Source organism: Dromiciops gliroides, chromosome 4 (assembly GCF_019393635.1).
Source record: "Dromiciops gliroides isolate mDroGli1 chromosome 4, mDroGli1.pri, whole genome shotgun sequence".
NCBI classification, from domain to species: Eukaryota; Metazoa; Chordata; class Mammalia; order Microbiotheria; family Microbiotheriidae; genus Dromiciops; species Dromiciops gliroides.
In genome coordinates, this window is record NC_057864.1 from 475,721,436 (window position 1) to 475,741,503 (window position 20,068).

The 20,068-nt window shown below is 52.6% G+C and overlaps 1 protein-coding gene across 1 annotated transcript in view; it reads right to left on the bottom strand.

The window, feature by feature from the left end:
• Nucleotides 1-3,350: 3,350 nt before the first annotated feature.
• The window catches only part of LIMK1 (LIM domain kinase 1), a 28,257-nt gene continuing 11,539 nt past the window's right edge, over nt 3,351-20,068 (bottom strand). Inside the window, exons 4-16 of the mRNA XM_044002879.1 lie at nt 19,728-19,837; nt 18,778-18,984; nt 15,777-15,882; nt 15,481-15,668; nt 14,232-14,415; nt 13,629-13,715; nt 11,121-11,252; nt 10,281-10,340; nt 9,738-9,803; nt 8,233-8,389; nt 7,213-7,268; nt 6,566-6,723; nt 3,351-6,378 (exon numbers count right to left, since the gene is read on the bottom strand). Of these exons, the coding sequence (XP_043858814.1) occupies nt 6,216-6,378; nt 6,566-6,723; nt 7,213-7,268; nt 8,233-8,389; nt 9,738-9,803; nt 10,281-10,340; nt 11,121-11,252; nt 13,629-13,715; nt 14,232-14,415; nt 15,481-15,668; nt 15,777-15,882; nt 18,778-18,984; nt 19,728-19,837 (1,674 nt within the window). The 3' untranslated portion in view covers nt 3,351-6,215. The remainder of the gene's footprint in view (nt 6,379-6,565; nt 6,724-7,212; nt 7,269-8,232; nt 8,390-9,737; nt 9,804-10,280; nt 10,341-11,120; nt 11,253-13,628; nt 13,716-14,231; nt 14,416-15,480; nt 15,669-15,776; nt 15,883-18,777; nt 18,985-19,727; nt 19,838-20,068) is intronic.

Genomic DNA, 20,068 nt, shown 5'->3' on the forward strand with positions numbered 1-20,068 from the left:
ACTTGGACTTTGTTCTGGGGAGGGAGATGAAACCAGGTGTCTTGCTAGGAAAGAGAAACATATAAAGAGAAATAGAAAGGGAATGAAAGAAGAGACACACAGAGAGAGATGGGGAGACAGAGAGATGGAGAGATAGAGACAGAAAGAGATGGAGAAATAGAGAGACAGAGAGAGATGGAGAGAGAGAAACAGAGAGAGAGAAGCAGATATAATTAAGGAAGAAATAATTGGGGGAATCAGGAAAGACAGTGTTATACGCTGAAGTAAAATACAGGTTCTTGAAGGTGAGGAAGGTATGCATTTGAGACTAGGGGAAACACTTATGCAAAGGCCCAGAGGCAGGAGATAGAATCTTATGTACACGGAATGGCTAAACTGTTCAGTTTGACTGGAACAGAGAATGTGAGAAGGGGCATGGCAAGGATCGTGCCTGGAAAAGGTAGGAAGCCTGTTTAAGAGAACCTTAAATGCTTTTTTTTTTTTTTTTTGGTGAGGCAGTTGGGGTTAAATAACTTGCCCAGGGTCACACAGCTAATAAGTGTCAAGTGTCTGAGGTTGGATTTGAACTCAGGTCCTCCTGAATCCAGGGCCAGTGCTCTATCCACTGTACCACCTAGCTGCCCCTGAGCTATCCCATTTTTGAAGTGGGGGAGGGGGTAGAATTTAAACTCAGATCCTCTGACTCTAAAGCCTGTGTTCTTTGCATAGAGATTACAATTAAATGTAAACTCCTTGAGGGCAGGGCCTGTCTTTTTGCTTCTGTTTGTATCTCCAGCACTTAGCACAACCCTGGAACCTAATTAGTGTTCGATGCCAGCCTGAGAGCAGGGACTGTGGGTGTGGGGCACAGAGGAGGTCGGAATGATGGAATGACGGAATCTCAGGGCTGGGAGGGACCCTGAGACCACCTAGTCTGAGTAGTATCTGACCTCAGTTTCCTCCTCCCTAGTAATGATAGGTAACATTCATGGATCTGCTTTAAAGTCTGCCAAACACTTTACATGAGTGATCTCATTGGATTCTCACAAAGACTCCAGAGCTACAATTATCCCCATTTTTCAGATAAGGAAAGCGAGGTGGAGAGTGGTTTAGTGACTTGCCCGGGGCAGGCACACAGCGAGTAAGCATTTCAGATAGGATTCAAAATCAAAGCTCCTACCCCACAATGCACTGTGGCACTCGTGGCTCTCCCTCGAGGGAGGGGCTTTTCCTGATCTAAACACGATCTCCTGATTCTGTGTTTTTCCCCTTTGTGGCGGCTAGCAGGGTGAAGTGATTTGCCCACGGTCACACAGCTAGTAAGTGTCTGAGGGCAGATTTGAACTCAGGTCCTCCTGACTCCAGGGCTGGCGCTACTTAGTCGCCCCTGATCTAGTAATTCTTATAAATCTGCTCATCCCAAGGCAGCCTGGAGGGCAGCTGTAATTGTCGGGAAGGATTCCTTGCTTCCATCCCTAACCCTCCGCGACTCCCCGTCATTACTCCTGGAAAGGAGGCCCGGACACAGATGTTGTGGGAGGATGCTCTATGAGCACAGGATTGGGAAGGGAGCCGGGGCACTCATCCCCGTCCTGGGAAGGAGCTTGGAGCTTGGGGAATTGCTTCCCTACATCTACAGCATCACTCACTGGTCAAGAACCGCATTCTCTCTGCCCTCTAGTGGCCACATAGCAGGATTGCGGTGCCCAAAGGGGTCCAGTTTATTAGCAAGGGAGTGTCAGGTATGCAGAGGGAAGATAGGAACCTTGGCAAAAAGAGGATCAGAAAGGGGCAGCTAGATGGTGCAGTGGATAGAGCACCGGCTCTGGAGTCAGAAGTACCTGAGTTCAAATCCAGTCTCAGATGATTGACACTTATTAGCTGTGTGACCCTGGGCAAGTCACTTAACCCCAATTGCCTCACCAAAAAAAAAAAAAAAAAAGGATCAGAACAAAAGAAAAATGGAAAAGAGAGGAGGGGAACTTCAGATATGGAGAAAACTCTCTGCCGCTGTAGGTCAGCATCTTTACCTGGAGCATTCAGAGCTGGGATTGGCATCCAGGTCTTCTGGCTTGCAGACCATCTCTGCCCTGCTGCCACTCATGGGGCTCTTGTACATACCATGAGGCTGATGCCTTTTTGCTTTTTGTTTTGTTTTGGCCAGGGCAATGAGGGTTAAGTGACTTGCCCAGAGTCACACAGCTATTAAATGTCAAGTGTCTGAGGCTGAATTTCAATTCAGGTCCTCCTGAATTCCAGGACCGGTACTTTGTCCACTGTGCCACCTAGCTGCCTCAGAGGCTGATGCCTTTTTGCCTAATTAAGTTTCCGTTTTCACAGGTGAGCCCATTTATTTTCCAGTCATTGGGTTGATTGGAAAAGTGGCTCATTTAAAGGGGACCACTTCTCACCAGGGCCCGGTTAGCTCAGATCGCCAAATATGGGCTCAACTCACTTCCTAAACCTATGGTAAGATTCAGGTGAGAGGACTAAAGGGAAAGTCTCCTCCTAGGGGAATGGAAAATCCCTGAGGGACAGGGACTGGGCTCACATTTCCTCGTGGACTCTGCGGTGATCTGCACAGAATGGGTACACAACCAATCTTTGCACAACTATTTTAGGGGAGAGAGGAAGCATGGTCTAGTGAAAAGACCCCTGGATTTAGAGTTTTAGGACCCGAGTTCAAATCCCGTCTCTTCTACTTACTATTTATGTCACCTTGGACAGGTCACCACCCCCTCTGAGCCTATTTGCTCTTCTGGAAAATAGTTTGCCTGCTCTACGGTTCTCCCTATTTTTAAATCCAGAATCCTATGGTCCTCCTTTGGAACATAAGCTCCTCAAAGGCAGGGACTATTTTAATTTTTTTTTTCTCTTATATTTGTGTCCCCAGAGCTTAGTACAGCGTCTGGCAAACAGCAAGCGCTCAATACATGCAGGTTTCCTTCCTTTCTTCCCCTGAAAGGGAAGAGCAGGAGAAGTAGCACACCTGGCACGGCCCCATTGTGTAACTTGGACCAGATGAAAAAAGGAAAATACGCAACAAAATAAAAATACCATAAAACAGATATTAGTTAATATGTGATTTTCTAAATCACTATGTGTCTTCAGGGATCTTTATGTCTGGCTTAGTGGTCCCCATTTCTGCTCGTTTGACCCCACTGGTGTTGTGGATGGGACTTGGGGTCTTCGAGCCCCAGGTGACTTAAGGCACGAGTGTTTCCTCATCTGTAAAATGGGTGACTGGCCTCAAAGGTCTACTGTCCATTCTGGTTCTAATGGATTTTCCAGTGCATAAAGTCTCCTGGCCAGGCCCCTGTCCACCTCTAGACACCCAGAGAAACAGGAACGCACTTCCAAAAGTCAAAGGCTGGTGGGTGGAAAGTATGGATTTTATTGTGTGTTATCACAGGTCTGGAGGGCGCACTTCCCACCTCCTTAAAGAAATATCCCATTTCTAGTTTTTTTTTTTTTTCCTTCCAGGCCAAAGTGCACTGAGAAATGCGTCACAGTTTTAATACTTTCCTGTAAGCTCAACTGAGGCAGAGTGGGAAAAAAAAATGGTCCCCAAACAAAAGAAAGATACCCCTTCTCCCCTCAAAACAACACCCCCCAATTCCCTCCCACCCCTACAGCCCCTGTATGAAAAAATAATACAAACTCTTTTTAAAAAATATATTACACAAAAGAACCTGGGTAAACAGTAGCATGAAGATCCCCTTGCTCCTCCACCTCCCTTTGGTCCATCCTTGAGGATGGGGCCAGGAGGCTGAGATGAAGGTCTGGGGAAGATGCCGGCAGACACTCGCTGTCTCCCTTCCCCAGCCCATCCCTATCTTGTCACCCCCAGCCTCTCCCAGCTCTATTTGGGGTACAAATTGAGAGACTGTGCCACCGCTGGCTTCCCAGAGCCCCATGGGCACTCCTATTTAAGCAGCTAGCAGGGCTGTGCTGAGACAGACACAGAGGGATTTAGTGACTTCTGATGTGGTTTCAACGAAAAGAAAATAAGGGGAGGGGGATACTCTAGCTAAAGGGTTTTTTCCCCCCAAGGATCAGTACCTACTGACAGAGAGGAAGGGGACCCTTTCTCTGTGCTAGGGACAAGGGCATTCCCTTGCCCGGGCTTCCCAAATAACCTCTGGGATGAGGGAGGAAGGCAGCGAAGCAGAGCCAGGCTCCCAAGCTGGGCTCCTGGGGGCTTTAGCTCCCACCTCCACGACTTCAGGCATGACAGGAACGGGTCAATGTTGGGGCTTCCCAGGCACAGGACTGGCTTTCTCTGATCAGTTTAGCCTCTCTCTCCTGCTGCCCTGGGCCTGGCTCCATTGAGCTATCAACCTGGTTCCCCTAGTGTTCAAGCAAGGTGACCACCACCCACGCTCACACCCACATGCATGCGTGTGCACGCACACACAGACATAGACACACACACACACACACAGAGGCTGGGTTCTAATCCTGGCTTGGCCATTGACTCCAACTAGAGTCTCCTCTCTGTCCAGAGGTGCCAGCGTGCCATCGCTGAGAGAACTCCACTCTGCTCCTGACACTCTTTTCCGATCTGTGAAGGGCATGAGATGATATGATTTCTGAGGCCCCTCCTAGTTTGGACCTATTCTTCAATATGGCTCTAGTCCCTGCGCCCCAGGTGTGACCATCAGCAAGTGATTTCACCCACCTGGGGCTTGGACCCCGGCTCTAGACAGTGGGGATGATAATTAATGCCTAATGTGTCTAGACAACAAAGTTGTTGTGCGGCTCAAATGAGTGAATGAATGTGAAAGAAAGGGCTTTGAAAGGTCGTGAGCACCATGCAGATATTAGATGAGGTTGAATTTTGAGACAATCTACATGTGCATTTCCATCTCGAGGCGTGTGCAACTGGACAGCAGACCTTTATGTCTGTTTACAACTCACACACACACACACACACACACACACACACACACACACACACACACACACACACACACACACACCCCACCCCTTACGTATTCCCTGAAACAAGGACAAACTTTCAACAGCAGGGGGGATGGGAGAGAAGACATCCCGAAAAAGCCAATCTTAGGGAACACACATTTGGAGCAACGCCCTATAAAACCTTATGAGCGATTCCCGGAAGTTCTATATTTGAAAAACAAAAAAATGAAGACAAGAATGATAACCTCAGGGTTTTGTGCCTCTCTGCCTCTTCATTCCCTTCTGGTACGGATCCCCTCACACCCAAGGCACCACTCAGCTAAGACAGAACATGCGAGGGATGCTAGAAGTACCAGTGATGGTCCCTTGGCTCTCCCTCCAGGGACGGGGCAGCCCCTCCTTCGTTCCTCCCATCAAGGAGTGGAGGGGGCAGCTTCTCTTCCTTTCCCAGGCCCCGCCTTGTGGCCTATCACCACCACAAGTGGGAGGGGGAGAGGAATAGAAAGATGTGTCCCAGGATCACAACTTGGGGGTTGGCAGTATGGGGGGGGGGTGGCTCACGATGATGGTTTGAGCTCATGCAGGGCCAAAGCTAGTGAGAACAAAGGATGGCAACAGAAGCATCACCTGGACCAAGGTGCCAGCGAGGGCCACGCTTTGGGCTGATCCCAGAGACGAGGGGCGGGAGCAAGTGAGCTATGGACAAGGCTAGGGGGAGAGCAGCCACTACTAGAAGCCAAGGACAGTCACAGTGAGGGTGAGGACAGGACAGAAGAGACTGTGGGAGGTAACCTTGGTAAAGGACAGAAGTGAAAGGTTGGGTGGCAGGGATTGGTGGGTGGGGGGAAAGATGGGGGAGGGGGTATGATTGCTGAAATGTGAAGCTGGTCACCAATGGCGACTTTCTAGACACATTCTCTCTCTGCCCCCTCCCTCCCCCCAGGCTTCATGGGGTGGGGTCTCGGGGCAGGGGGGAAGGGTGCCCCATCGCCCCCCTGCCCATGTCCCCAAGCCCCAGGAGATCCTGAGTTGCAAACCTGGCTTAGCCTCCTCTAAGGAAGGACAGCTCCTGAGTTAGGGCCAGACCCTAGGGTGTGGCGAGCTGTGGGAAGGAGATGATGCCTGTGCACTGGAGGGGGGCTCAGATGGTTCCCAGGAGGGGGATGGGGGGGGGGGCTGTGGATGGGGCGGGGGAGGGCTTTCCCTTCCCCTCCCTCCTGCTCTGTCAATGTGAGCAGATGCTGATGCTATCTGAGACGGGGACTGACTCCTGTGCGGGGCCAGGGCCGGGAGGGCGGGTCGTCCAGGCAGGCTCAGTCGGGGACCTCAGGGTGCATGGGCAGCCCGCTCTCGCCCCGCCTGTGGGTCTCCCAGAAGCCTTTCTCCAGCTGCTCCAGCTGTGGTCCCAGGGGGAGATGGATGTCCAAGTGCATGCGGAGGGTCTCAAGCCACTGTTCCAGCTTCACAAAAGATGGCCTGGGGACCCAAAGAAGGGAAGCTTTGGGGGCGGGTGCTTCCTCACGGGCAGAGAGGCCCCACCCGGGCAGGGGCACCGTGCCTTTGACCTGCTGGCCTCAGAGCTTCTCCTCAGCCCCCCAGCCCCGGCCCTCGCTGCTGCTCATGGGAACCTGGCCCTCCCTCCATCTCCCGGCGCAGCCCTCACCTCTTCTCGGGGTCGAGGTCACAGCAGCGGACGGTGATGGGGAAGAAGCTCGGTGGACAGTTGGGGGGACAGTATCGATCCAGGAATCCACGCACGTTGAGGCCGAAGTCCATCGTGCGGGGAAGGTAGTCGGGGTCAGCGTTCACCCGGCCAATGATCTGCCAGACACAACAGCCCAAAGTTCGAGGTGCTGCCACCTGGTCATTGCAATGGTCCTGTGGCCAAGCATCCCAATGGAGAGAACCAAGCCAGACTCCCCTGAGAGACGGGCCCTGGATACTCCCGAAGCCCACAGGTTGTCGGTGGGAGGACTGAGGCACAAAGACAGAATCTCTGATTATGAGAGGGGCTGGATAAGAGCGGAAGATTAGGTTTGAGGCAGCTAATGAGGAGGATGTGCTCAGCAGCGCTGGACCTGGAGTCAGGAAGATGCCGATAGGAGCTTCTCCACACATGGGGAAGGGGCCCATCCTCAGAACATTCAGATAGGGACCCCCCACACCCACTCCAGGCCCTCCCCCCAGGCAGAGCCTCCAAGGCAACCAGCCTCAGGCAGCCGACATCAGCGGCGCCTGCCGTGCCAGACTGGGGGACTCCAACGCTACCCACTGACCCCTCCCTGTCCCCTGGCACCCAGAGGAACCCACCTCGCAGAGGACAATGCCGAAGGAAAAGACATCCACCTTCTCGTCGTAGCTGTGCCCTGGGTGAAGAGATGGAAGCAGTCACCCCCAAGCTGTGGGCACAGCCTGGGCCGTAGAGAGGGTGCCCCGAGAAGACCCTGGCTATAAGCATCTCATTAGACTAAAAGCTCCCTGAGGGCAGCGCTTGTCTCACTTTTATCTTTGCATCCTTGGTGCCTAGCATGGTGCCTGGTAAACAGAAGGTGCTTAATAGATGCTGGTTTGTTGGCTGTTTAATCCCACAGGACAGCGCTCCATGATGTCATCTTTTCAGACCCATCTACCGTGGAGGCGGCTTTCAGCTCCCTTCACGCCTCATCAGGGGACAGTCTTCGGGAGGTGCCAAGGAGAACACAGGCAGCCCACCACCTAATGACACCCTGGCTCAGCCATCAGCGAGATCTGTTTCCCTGGCACTCATCCTTGGTCTTTCACAAGCTTCCACACCAGAGGAGGCAGGTACCTGCTCTTACACTTAAAAGAGTCTTAGAAAGATGCCCAGGCATGGAGAGGTTGCTTGACCTGCCCAGGGTCACACGGGTGGTAAGCATTAGAGGCAGAATTTGAACATGGGTCTTCCTGACTCGATCAGCTCTCTGGCCTCTCCATCATGCTCTGGGAATGGCATACAGTGGTGCTTAATAATTGCTTATTGGCCGATTGATCAGCAGAAGGCAGACATTTGACAGATGAGGCAACAGCCCTAGAGACCTGCCCAAGTTCACACGGAGGTGCTGGGGTAGAGAGATGGGATCTGAACCTATGTCCCCTGACTCCAAATTTGGTGCTCATTGCCGCTGGGCCACAGCTTCGTGGCAGGGTCGCTCTGCCTGAGCAGGGGAGCTTGAGAATTCTGGGCTGGGGGCCTAAGACTCCCAGGCCCCCTCTGCAGCTCCCGGGCCTCCCTAAGCCCTGCTGGAGATGCTGCCTGGGAAGGACAGGGAGGAGGGAGGGCTCCACGCCCCCCACTCTGCCGACACTCACCGTTGATCATCTCGGGGGCCATCCAATAAGGGTTCCCCACCACGGTGTAGCGCTTCTTCCTGTCCGGCTTCTTCAGACTCGGCAGCTGGTCTGGCGGGTTCTTCTCATCCACCATGAGCCGCGCCAGCCCAAAGTCGGCCACGACAACATTTTTGTTCTGGGGGGCAAAGAGAGAGAGGACTCCTAGGGTCCCACTGGCATCTGACTCCAGCAGGCACCACGCTGGGCTTAAGAGTCAGGAAGGCCTGGGTTTAAAACCCGCCTCGGACGCTCCCTGATCCATCAAACGAGGGGTCGCTCTGGATGACCCCCAAGGTCACTCCCAGCTATGCCGTCCTACAGGGCTCAGCCAGACCCAGCCACGGGGGTTCCTGGGCTAGAGGAAGGGGGAGGATGAGGCCAGTGTCAGTGGCTCCACGGGCCTGGGGGTCTGACCCACCACGGACTTATCCCTGCTGGGGTGAGGGGGAACAAGCACGGGACGGTCAGAGAGTTTGCAGGGGGCGCCTCGCTCTGCGGAGGCCACTTCCACACCCTGGCCCCTCATTCCAGAGCAGTGAGTGTCCACTCGCTGTCCTTGTTCCTGCCTCCGCTTCCTCCCAGTGTTTCCCTTCCTAAGAACACCTGCCCCTCCTTCTCTCTCCTCTTCCCGCCCAAATCTAAGGGGCCCCCCTTCCAGGAAGCCTTTCCACACGACTCTGGCTTATGCTGACCTCCTCCCCTCTCAGCCGAGCCCCCCGAGCCAACACTCGGGGCTGTTGATGTCTCCATCTGGGCGGTGACTCCCAGGGGGCCGGGACCCTGCCCTTTACATCCCCTGGCTCCCTCATAGCTTAGCCTAGCACAGGGCTGGGCATGCGGCTGCTGCTCAGTGCAGACTTCACTGAGGACAAGTACAGTTCCCAGAGGAAGGTGAGGGAAGGGGGCAGAATGGAGGGTGAGCTTTGGGGGGATCCCAGTTGGGTACTGTTCTGGGGAGGGAACGGATATCTTGTTTGGGAAGGAAAAAGATATGAAAATAGAGGGGGGGAATGAAAAGGAGGGAAAAGAGGGGGTGGGGAGGAGGGAGAGAGAGAGAGAGAGAGAGAGAGAGAGAGAGAGAGAGAGAGAGAAGAGAGAGAGGAGAGGAGAGAGAGAGAGAGAGAGAGAGAGAGAGAGAGAGAGAAGAGGAGAGAGAGAGAGAGAAGAGGAGAGAGAGAGGAGAGAGGAGAGGAGAGAGAGAGAGAGAAGAGGAGAGAGAGGAGAGGAGAGAGAGAGAGGGGAAAGAGAGGAGAGAGAGGGAGGGAAGGAGAGAGAGAGATGAAGGGGGAGAGAAGAAGGGACAAAGAGAGAAGAGAGACAGAGACAGAAAGGAGTGAAGGTGAGAAGGGCGAGAGAGAGAGAGGGACAACTAGAGGGGAAGAGAGGGAAAGAGGAAGACAGATGTGAGCAGTGGGAAAGGAAATGACAGACAGACAGCCTTTGGCCGCTGCCCCTCCCCCTCCCCGGGCCCTCAGTGACCTCACCTCTCGCACCAGGCAGTTGTGAGAATTTAGGTCTCTGTGGATGATGTTCATGGAATGCAGATAGGCCTGTGTGTAAAAGGGAGGTGGGAGGTTGGCTTGGTTCCCCTTGACCTTGGCCAAGGATGACAGGAATCACTGGGCCCAGGCCTCTGCCCCTCCAATACTACCTGTCCCATCCCACTCCGGGGCAGACATAACCCCAGCTTCGCCACCCTCGGTGCCCACTGAAGCCCTGCCTTCTATCTCCTCCCCATTTCCTCATCCCAGCCCAGACCTGGGGGGAGCTGCTGATGACCTCATTCTCACTGAGGAAGGAAGGAATTCAAGGGTTCCCTCTCCCAGGGAAATTTACATTTTAAATGGAGATCTTGGAGAGAGAATGTGGTACCCAAAGGAGTGAATCCCTAATGGTAGAATTTCCAGGGCTTTAAAAGAAACTTTACAAGAGAGGGCAGGAGCAAGGAGAGGCCCCCCCTGAAGAGACCTCCTCCCACAGCCCTCTCTGTCTTGTTCTCCCTGTCCTTTTGCCCCCTGCCCCTTTACCATTCCAGAGGCAATGTCCTTGGCAAAGCTGACCCTCTGGCTCCATGGGTACTGGCTGTCCTGTGGACACAGAGAGTGGGTTGCCAGCGAGCTGTGACGGATGGCAGGGATCCAAGGCTGGGCCATCAGGGATGCGATGCTGACTGTTCCCGGCCAGCTCAGATACCACCACTAGCCTCAGGCCGGCGCTGCAGGATGTGTTCATTCCCCAGGAGCATCACTGGGCTCCCTCAGAATCGTCTTTGGGACCTCAGGGGGGTCCAGCAAGCTGTCCTGGCTCTACAACAAGGCCCATTTCTGCCTTACTTACCTACAACCCCATCCCCTGGCTCTAGGCTGATCCTTTCAGAATGACCCCACTGACCTTGGCCCACCTCCCATCTCTCACTGGTTGAGTCCCTCCCGGAACCTGTGCTTTGTGAAGGGGCCCAGGTCTGCCTGCTTCATTCTCCTGCTGGCCCTTTCCTGGTTTTCTGGACTTCAAAGTCATGCCCCCGTGCTGAATACCTTCACTCCCCTGCTTTTCCCTTTAGGTCCTTTTTATGTCTCATCTCCCCATGTTAGAGTGTAAGTGAGGGCAGAGACTCTCTTTCTTTTTGTTTGTATTTGTATTAGCACAGTGTCTGACACCTAGCAAGGGTTCCTGTCATCCTCATCCCTTCCCCAGAATGACCCCTGGGCTTTGGGCTCAGCCCCCAGACTGGACCTTCAGCTCTAGACAAATCGATCCTATGATCTGGTCTCTGTCCCTGGTGTGGGACCCGCTCCTAGTCAGCTGTCTCACAAGTGCTACTAGCCACCAAGGGGCTACTCAGTACTCTGCTGGCTGACTCCACTCACCATGCTCTTGATGATTCCCCGGAGGGTGCCGCCCTTGATGTACTCCGTGATGAAGTTCAGTCTCTTGTCTTTGTAGAGCACCCCGATGAACTTGAGCACATTGGGATGCTCCAGGCACCGCATCACCTTCACCTGAGGAGTGGACAAAGGGCAGGTACTTAAGGTGAAGCAGCTGTGGCTCCAGGAGCTGAGGGTAGAGGGGGCCCACGGTGCCAGTGATAAACTCCGCAATCCCAGGTATGAGCCACAAGCCCACACGACAGCCCCAGATCCACGGGGTGCCTGGGGGGCAGCCCCACAGCAGAGTCGAATCAGATCAGCCAATTCAGGATGAGGACCCAGCTACCAATGAGAGCTATAGGCAGAGTCAGGCTGAGCTCAGGGAATCCGGGGCCCAGGGGTCAGAGCAGCTAAAAACATCCTCACAGATGATGCAACTGGGACAGGAAGTAGTGAGCTTCGGATAATATTAATGATGCAAATGGCCCCTTTGGGAAAGGTTACTACAGGTTGGGAACTCGGGGAGATTTCACAAAGAGAACACAGGAAGTGTCCCACCCCCCAGCATTGAGGGTTCCTTCCTCGACTGGCTGCCTGGATGAGTCTGCGCATCTGCCCCTGGGTCAGAGAATTAGGTACAGGCACAGGGACAGAAACATTCTGTTCTCCTGCTCCCAGGAGAGGGGGGGCCCTTGTTCAGGGAATAAGGCTGCTCTGTATCTAGAAGGAAGGGACGCTGTCAAGCAGCTGGGGGGACGATCTCTGACGAGAACCAAGGGCAGACAAGGCTGATGGGGTACGAGTGCAGCTCTGAAGCTCCCCCGACTCTACTCTCAAAAGCGGGCACCCTTGGAGAAGCCCCAAAGTGTCCGAAAGGTGACTTCTTATCCCTCTTTGCAGATGCTTTGTCCCACTTCCCCCTCATCAGAGGGCCCCTACCCTCCTTCCCGCCACAGCCCACTCAGGATCACGGCATCCCTGACCACCCTTTCCTGCCCTGGTTGTATGTTCACTCATAACCCTTTCCCCCAGCTCACTGGTCATGGTGGGAGAGTTGGAATCATCCTCGTGGCTCATTGCCACTTCCAGACTCCCCCTCTACTCCTATCACTCAGTGACCTCTCCTCCTTGCAGATTCATTCAATTCACATTTTTCACCCAATCAACAATTTGGTAGCTGTCATCTCTAGACCCCAGGACCCTCTCTCCCCTTGCGCCCAGCTCGGTCTCTCTTCTGCCCAATTCCTCCCCTTGAACTGGGTGTCCTTTGGTGGATCTTCATCCAACTCATGCCTGCTAACCAGGAGCGTCCCCCTCCTAGACCCTCTTTTCTTCCCTCTCTATACTGTTTCACTTGGGGGTCTCATCGGCTCCCATGGACTAATCATCATCTCTATGCTGACGAGTCTTTTTTTTTTTTTTTTAGTGAGGCAGTTGGGGTTAAGTGACTTGCCCACTGTCACACAGCTAGTAAGTGTTAAGTGTCTGAGGCCGGATTTGAACTCAGGTCCTCCTGAATCCAGGGCCAGTGCTCTATCCACTGCGCCACCTAGCTGCCCCATGACGAGTCTTCATCAACATCTCCAGGTAGGTTTGGAAACGCTGTTGGAGTGAATGGGATATCCAGCCCTAACCTCTCTCTTCACCTCCAGTTTCCTATCTCAAATGCCTACTGGATGCCTCAAACTGAAAGTCCCATTGCCAGTGAGTCCAAAACTGAACTTTTTTATCTTTCCCTTCCCCATTGGAATGTAAGTCCCTTGAGGGCACGGATTGTTTTTGCCTTTTTTTGTAGCAGCATTTAACACAGTGCCTGACATACGGCAAGGGCATAATAAATGGTTGTTGTGGTTCCTTTCAATTTGTTTTATTTTTAAAATTAAAAAAATTTTTTTTAAGTGAGGCAACGGAGTTAAGTGACTTGCCCAGGGTCACACAGCTAGTAAGTGTTAAGTGTCTGAGGCCGGATTTGAACTCAGGTCCTCCTGACTCCAGGGCTGGTGCTCTATCCACTGCACCACTTAGCTACCCCTGTGGTTCCTATCAATAGATTTTTTCCAAGCTAATGAACAATATTCTTTCCCCTTTAGTGGAAGATAACACTGGCTCTAGGGTCAGTGGGCTTCATCTCTGTGATGTTCACTGCCTGTGTGACCTTGGGCAAGTGACTTCCCCTCCATACATGAGCTGCCTCGTCTGTAAAATGAGGGTCTGGATTCCGTGGCCTGTGAGGTCACTTCTAACTCTAGGTCTGTGATCTCGGGGTCCTCCCCCGATTTAACGTCTAGCTCACAAGACCCTACCTATATGATCTACAAATTGGATAACTGAAGCTTGGAGTTTTGGGGGTTTGGTCTTCTTGGGGGAGTCATGGGGGAGGTGGGAAGGAGAGAACACAAACCTAAAAATAAAATGAAATTGAATTAAAAACAAAAAAACCAAACCAAAGCGAGGTTTGGCTCAAAGTGAGATCGACTCCAGGAGGGGTCTCCTTGGCACCAGACTGACCTCTTTGAGAAACGTCCTCTGCGTCTCCTCGTCAAAGCGGATGAGCTCCTTCATTACCATCACCTCGCCGGTCTCCCGGTGAGTCACCTGCAGGAAATCACCGTGTTGGGGTTGGCCCAGAGGGGAACAGTTAGAAGGCCCTGCTCTACCTCCTCCAGAGAGGAAGGCAGCACGCAGAAAAAGCTTCTGGGTCACAACCAAGGAACACGGGGGAATTGTGGTGGAGGCGGGAGGGCTGCAAGGCAGCAATGGGTTTTATGATCCTCAGTGCGGCTCCAGCCATGGCGATGCAGGCGGAAGAAAACTAGCCTAACGCTAAGAGCGGCGAGGCGGATTTCAGTTCTTCATTCTGCTTCTGCTGCCAACCTGCTGTGTGACCTTGGGCTAATGACTGTGCCTCTCTGGGCTGTCGTCTGCTCACCTGAAAAGGGAGAGCTATGGACTAGAGTAGCTCAAATGGTCCTTCCAGACTGAACATGCCCTGCTTTTCTGCTATAAATGTAAGGGAGAAGGTCAAGGGGAAAGGAACGGTCAGTGATTCTCAGCAATTCTTCACCCCTTCATGTCCTCCCATGCACCCTGGGCCCAAGTGAGAGCCCATACCTTGATGGCCTGTCCAAAGCAGCCCTTGCCCAGAACTTCGCCATGAATGAGGTCGGAGGGCCGGAAGATGCGGTGGGTCCGAGAGACGATTCGGAGGGATTCGGAGCGGCCCAGGTCCTTCCGCTGGGAGGCTGGCGAGCCCAGGGAGCTGCCACAGGGCGATTTGTCAATGCTGCAGCTCCTCCTGTGGGCACAGGCAAGAAAGACATGTAGGGCTGGGACAGAGCTGGCTCCCCACTCCCCATGTGGGTGGGGTCTGAGTCTTCTCCTGGCTCCAGAACCAACTCCTCCCTCCTTCTACCTTCAACTCTTCCTATCATAATAACTCCCTCCTATCATCCCTCCATCTGTCCATGGTAGAGGTCTATTTCAGGCCATCCTCAGCAAAATGATCAAATCATGCAAGCCTGACTCTAACTGGGGTCCTTGTCCCTCTTTGGGGTGGCCCCTTCAGTCACCTGAGGTGCTAGTAGTCTTGCACTCCCCCCCCCCACTTTTATTAAACCTTGGCTAGTTCCTCACACCTTAGCGAGAATGAGTGCCTATACTCCATCCACAGGGATAGCTGAATCTGCCTACACCTGAGCCCTAACTGGGCAGTGTAAGCCAGGGATATTTCACTTCCATCCTTCTATCTCCAGGACCTGACAAAGTGCTTTGCACACAGGAGGTGTTTAATAAATGCTTAGTGGTTAACTGGCTAGTGTCAGAGGAGGCCAAAGGGCCTTCCAGGTCCTGCTGAATTCACACCACCAGGAGTGACTGCCTATCTAGTCCAGGGACGCCAGGTCCTGAGTGGTCTGGTTTCCAAAGGGTCTTAGCCGCACAGAGATGAGAGAACGGCGAGTGAGGTCATCGCACGCAGTCCCTAGTCAGAGAAGCGGCTACGGGTCAGCAGAGGGAGCTGCCTACTAAATTAACCTTCTCCTCGGGTTGGGACAAACCCAGAAAAGGCAACAGCGGGAGAAGGTGGGCCTTGTTTCCTACCATGGCCCTTGCTGAAGGCCAGGACCAAAGGGGTATATGCTGGAGATGACTTACAGCAAGGTTCTTAAACTTTTCCCTCTCATGACCCCTTTTTGCTCGAGAAATGTTTATGCCACCCTGGGTATAAAGGTATGTAAAACAGGCATTCAGAGCCTTTTACTGCTGCCAAAATTTTCACGACCTCCCCCTCTCCCCCCTGCCCCATTCAGTTACATGACCCCATCTGGGGTCACGACCCACAGTTTAAGAAGCTAGGACCTACAGGACAGGCTTCTGCCGGACAGGCCCCCCCGCTTCTGTGTTGGGGGTTCGGGCTGGGGAACACAGTGGGCTTCGCAGATCTGCCAGAGGGCTGGCCTCCGGGGCTGCGCCGTGGAACAGGACGTCATGGGGGTCATGCTCAATGGTCAGCTGGAGCAGGCGGCTGGTCTCCTGGATCAGCAGGTCGATCTGCAGAGAGCAAGCATGGGTGTGCTTGAGCACCTAGCCATTAGCCCTCCCTTTACCCCGTCCGCCCGCCTCGGAGCAGAGGCACAAAGACCCCATTGTGGGGAATACCTCATCTAAGGGGACGTCCCGGATGGGAGTACCATTGATTTCTAGGATCCTGTCTCCAATGTGGATGGAGTTCTTCATATCGGGACTGATACAATCTGGGTCCACTCTACAGGGCACACAATCGAAAGAGTCGGACTGATCAGCAACTGCCATGAAGCCACGGAATGTCAGAATGGAAGGAAACCGCTAGAATCATCTGGACCACCTCCCTCCCACATGTAGCAGAACTGTCGTCGGGCGATCGAGGCCCAGACGCAACCCCGAACTGCTGGCAAAGGCTGGAGCATGGGCACTCCCAACTGGAGGGCAGAATCTGGCTTCAGGACCCCCACACCAGCCCATTACTGCCAGGGATGCTGGGGCATCACTACTTGTTGACACATGGGAGAGGCTTGCTCCCCTCTGTCCTCAGAAGACGGACCAGGAGCAGTGGGGACAATGAGCCGTGTTTCTATTTCCAATGGGTAGGCCCTGTGCCTCAGGAGAGGAGGAGGGAAATCTCTTAACTGCTAATCAGTCTTCTCCCTTGCCCAATTAGCGCCCAAGATTGCCAGCTAGAAGGGTCTTAGAGGCCCCCTGGTACAACCCCCACATTTTATAGATGGGGAAACCAAGGCACAGACGGGGGAAGTGATTGGCCCAAAGTCACACAGGTAGAAGGTGGCGGAGCTGGGACCTGAACCCAGGGCTCTCTGACTCCAAACTTTCTGCTTAATCATGCTTCTAGTTTTAAAAAAAAGACAAAAAAAAGATACAGTCATAGGAAAAGACCAAAATGTATTTCCTTCTAGGAAGACAGGAAGGGAAGAGGTTAACAGGGAAGGTCCTAGTCCGTAAGGCTCCTTCCCCCAAACTTAGAAAAGTCGGGGTGCCTGAGGCCCTCTTCCTGTCAGGCCTTAGCTAATAGACCAGGATATGCACATGCTGTCTCCCCCACTAGGTCAGCTTCCTGAAGGCAGGGCAAGGTTTATTCTTTGTCCTTGTTTACCCAGTGCCCCTGCTCATTGCAGACACTTAATAAGTGTGTTTGTCTATTGGCTGAGAGTCGAGAGGAAGGAAGGGGCAATGCTCCCCAACAGGCCTGGGAATATGGAGATTGGCCCACAGTGAGCACAACCCTTGGATCTCCTCATCTGGGGCAACGAGATCAGATCTCTAAGCTTCTTACCCCTGCCTGGCCTTCAGTTGGAGGCCAGAAAGGGTCAGGAATTAGGGAAATCCTCCAATCTCAGAATCCATCTTCCTAACTATATATATTATACTATACTATGTAATATTAGAATATATTCTATTGTTGTTATATCACATCACACTATATTATATATTGTATGATGTCATATCATATCATATATTGTATGATGTCATATCATATACTGTATGATGTCATATCATACCATATATTGTATCATGTCATATCATACCATATATTGTATTAGGTTATGTTATATTCTATCATATTATATTCTATCATATATATTCCTAACTATACTTCCCTGCCATGGCACTTTCTCTAGCTTCTGCTTCCAGTAATGGGACACTTAGCACTTTCAAGAAGTGCCTACACCCACTGCTGGATAGCTCTCACAGTCCATATGTGAAGGGCACACCTGTCTCCTTTCCTAGAGTCAGGAAGACCCGAGTTCAAAACCAGCCTCAGACACTTGCTAGCTGTGTGACTTCGGGAAAGTCACTTAACTTCTGCCTGCCTCAGTTTCCCTCAACTGTAAAGTAGGGATCATAACAGCCCCTGCCTCCCAAGGTTGCTGTGACGAGATTTGTGAAGTGCTCAGCACAGTGCCAGGCATGTAGTAGATGCCTGATGACTGTTTATCGTTATATCATCTTCACTATGTATTATGATAATTGTTATTATTCTAGCAAACCCACATCTTGCTTGCTGTGGCTCTCAATGACTGCCCCTGTTCCCCTTTCACGGGCCAAGCAGGCCAAGTCTAGTCCTTCTCCCCATCCCAGCATTTGCGGACAGTCGTTACCCCCAAGCCCCCCGCCTTCTCTTCTTCAGTCTCCATATGCCCATCCCTTTCCACCAACGGCCTGTTGTCCAGACCTGGCCACCACCCTGGCCATCATCCTCTGGACACCCTCCAACTGGTAAGTGTCCATGCCCAGAGATGGAGGCACTGGCCCGGGTCAGAAGACTGCTCACACTGGAGTGTGACGGATGGGCCAGTGTTAGGGGAGGCCCGGCTTATAGGAATCACGAGCTGATGGTCCCCTGTCCTCTGTCCTGTTCAGAGCATCTGTGCTGTACTGGGTTCAGTTCTGGCACCACAGTATAAGACAGACATCGGTGAACTGGTGAGTGTCCAGAGCAAGGCAGCCAGGATGCTGAAGGGCCTGGACCGTGGGTCATTTGAGGAGGGGGTGGAGGAAATGGATGCGTCTAGCCTGGGGAAGAGAAGGCTGGGGGAGGGTGTGATCATTCTCTCAAGGGTCTGAAGGGCTGAAGGAAGAGCCAGAGTAGTAAGTGGGGGGCGGCATTTGGGCTCTATGTCAGGAAACACTTCTGAACAATGGCCCAAAGTAGAAATGACTTCCTGGGGAGGTGGTGAGATCCCCATCAGATCCTGGATGACCATATGTCAGGCATGGGTGTATGTGTGTGTGTGTGTGCACGCGCACACGTATGTGCACGTGCATCCTTGGTTAAGCAAGGGCTAGACCACCATGGTCTCTGGACATTCCTTCCAATCCTCAAAATGTCCATGAGTCTGTGATCTTCCCTGCCTCAAGAGAATTAAACTAAGGCTCTGAGGCCAAACCCTTAGATTTCTGGGTTTTTACTCCTTCCCCCATACTTAGCCTGAATCTCCCGGCCGTGGCTCAGAAGAAACCATTGCCCACATTTTCAAAATCCCTGGTCCCAGGGCCAGCCACTTTCCTCCTATTCCTGAGGCCAAGTAAGCGCCACATCAGCTGCACCCTCAGCGTGACCCACCTTTGCCCTCCCACCTCCTGAGGGGCCCCGGAGGATGCTCACCCTCGAACTCGAACAGTGTGGGCATGATCAGAGCCACAGCCCTGCTGGCCATACGGCGGGTCGATGGACACAGAGAGGCCTCGTTTGCCATCGGCGGAGGCCGGGATTGACACCAAGGTGACTGTATGTGGGAGGCGGGACCCTGGTGAGTCGGGCAGGATTTGCTCGATGACCGGAGTCACCACCATTTGGTAATAGCAATGCCCACTGTGGAGGGCAGAGGAGGCCAGGAGAGAGGAGGGAAGACAGAGAGATCAGGCAAAGGGAGAAAAAAGAGGCCATGATAAAAAGCACCCAAATTGGTCCCAGTTCCCCAGCCCGTATCAGAATGTGGGAGCTGGAAGGGCCCTCAAAGACTGGCGAATCCACCATTTTGAGGACAAATTGTTACTTATTAGAAGAAAGCTGTCATTTAAAAACCCTACAAATGATCCATTCCTCCTCCCAATCTCAGGTTTCCTTTTTCCTCATTTCTAGGTCTCCGCTTCTTGGTCTAACCCCTTCCCTCCCAAGTGCTAGTGCCCTTGCTCCCACACTATCTTTTGTGTGCGTATGTATTTATTCACTCTATAACTGATGCTGCATATATTTTCATAGGGACTTCTATCCCCCATTAGAATATAAGCTCTTTGTGAGAAGAGATTGTTCCAATTTTTATACTTGTGTCTGTAGTGCCTGGCTTAATAAATACTTGCTGATTGACTGATTGAGAGCTCTGGAAGAGCCTCAATAGCAAGGACAGCAGACCATGGAAGATGAGCTATTTTACCAGTCTGTAAGATATCTTGCTCTGGGTAACATTAATCTAATTCAGGCCTCCCCAGTTCACAAAAGGGGAAAACTGAGGCCCAAAGAATGACATGCTCGACAATAGATGGGGGACTTGTTGGTGAACCCAGGGCTAGAACCCAGGCCCTTCTGTCTTAGCCGTTTGCTGTGCTTGAACTCACCAGTAGAGCTTGGATCGTTCCACCAGGGCATAGGTGTCCCCATCACCAATGAAGGCCCCACACGTGAGGCAGATGAAGCATTCGGGATGATACTTCTGGTCCCCTGCCACCTGCAGACACAGGGAGAAAGAAAAGAGTTTGGAGTCTGCCTTCTCTCTCCCTGATGGACATGGTTTTTTCCTCTGTGTTCCTCTCCTAGTCAGGGGCCTCCACATTTTCCTCAGCCTCTGCCAATCATTGATTCAATAACTCAACTTCATGCACCCATCCATCTATCCATCCACCCACTCATCCATCCACTTACCTATTCATCCAACCAGCTGTCAATCAAGCATCCATCC